The sequence below is a fragment of the Crocuta crocuta genome, unplaced genomic scaffold (assembly GCF_008692635.1).
Source record: "Crocuta crocuta isolate KB4526 unplaced genomic scaffold, BGI_CrCroc_1.0 scaffold327, whole genome shotgun sequence".
In the NCBI taxonomy this organism is placed as follows: Eukaryota; Metazoa; Chordata; class Mammalia; order Carnivora; family Hyaenidae; genus Crocuta; species Crocuta crocuta.
The window spans coordinates 627,270-628,324 of record NW_027529176.1 but is presented as its reverse complement, the minus strand read 5'-3'; the positions used below and the strand labels follow the sequence as shown (position 1 = coordinate 628,324).

The window sequence follows — 1,055 nt, the reverse complement described above, 5'->3', positions numbered from 1 at the left end:
CCGCCGCCCCCGCCGCCCCCCACCCCCGGAGGAGAGAACGCCCAGCCCAAACAGATCTGTACCTTCTGCCTCAGCAACCAGAGAAAGTTGGTGAGTGTCACCCACTGGGCCTCCGTGGAAGGAGAGGCAAGGAGGATATGGTGGCCTCTGCCTCCGTGTCACCCTAGCTACCCACACCTGCTGGGCGGAGTGGGGCCAGAGGCAGGCAGAGACCCCTGCATGCCCCCTCTGCACCTGTGACCTAGTGTGCCCCCAGGGGCCCAGGGAGGGCGGTACAGCAAGCGCCCAGCCGGGACAGGCAGGGCTGACCTTCCTCGGCGAGCCTTACCCCCAGGGACACAGGTTCCCATGGGGGCTAAAGAGGGCCACCCAGGGCCAGGTGGGGGTCTATGAAGCAGGGAGAACACTAAAACTGGCAGAGGCTGGGGGACCAGACCGGAGTTCAAGCAGCTCTGGCCACCCACCCTGTCCCCAAAGGAAGGGGACACCACCCCCGCCCTAATCCATTTGCCCTGCCACAGCCGCTGGCACTGGGCTAAAGCTTACGGGCACCTGCTGGCTCTCCTCTGGCCCTGGCCCATGCCCCTGGGCTGCCCACTCAGACCCCCATGTGTCTGTGGGGTCTGCAGACAGGCTGGGGGAGAGGGCCGCGCTGCGGGAGCGCCGGCCGGCTGTGATTTACAGCTCCTGCTGCGCTCGGTGGCACCGGAAAAGCAGGGTGAGCAGGGAGAAAACGCGGCGCGGCTTTTCCCGATCCCCATTTCCTCTCCAGACAGCACGCGTGAGCTCCTGGGGCCTGAACATCTGGGAAATTTAATTTTACAATTTCGGCTGTGCAGCAGTGTGCTCTCCTCCCCAAAGTGCACAGGGAAGCCGGGGTGAGCGTGGAAGGGGGTGCTTTCAGCACCCGCCACCTGAGACAGCACCCAGCGGGGGAGCCCAGAGGCGTGGGCTGGCGCGGGGTCTCCGCCCAGGCCCTGACACTGTCCCCTCCCCTCTGCAGAGCAAGGACCGAGACAGAAAGACTACGATTCGCAGTTAGAGGTGGACGCCGC

The 1,055-nt window shown here is 65.3% G+C and overlaps 2 protein-coding genes across 2 annotated transcripts in view; one reads left to right on the top strand and one right to left on the bottom strand.

Annotated features, from left to right (window-relative positions):
• Positions 1-1,055, bottom strand: part of BOP1 (BOP1 ribosomal biogenesis factor) — a 24,305-nt gene that overhangs the window by 4,297 nt on the left and 18,953 nt on the right. The gene's annotated exons all lie outside the window — the stretch shown is intronic.
• Positions 1-1,055, top strand: part of SCX (scleraxis bHLH transcription factor) — a 1,322-nt gene extending 267 nt beyond the window's left edge. The window contains exons 1-2 of the mRNA XM_077758099.1: positions 1-90; positions 1,004-1,055. The exon at positions 1-90 is cut by the window's left edge and continues 267 nt beyond it. Of these exons, the coding sequence (XP_077614225.1) occupies positions 1-90; positions 1,004-1,042 (129 nt within the window). The 3' untranslated portion in view covers positions 1,043-1,055. The remainder of the gene's footprint in view (positions 91-1,003) is intronic.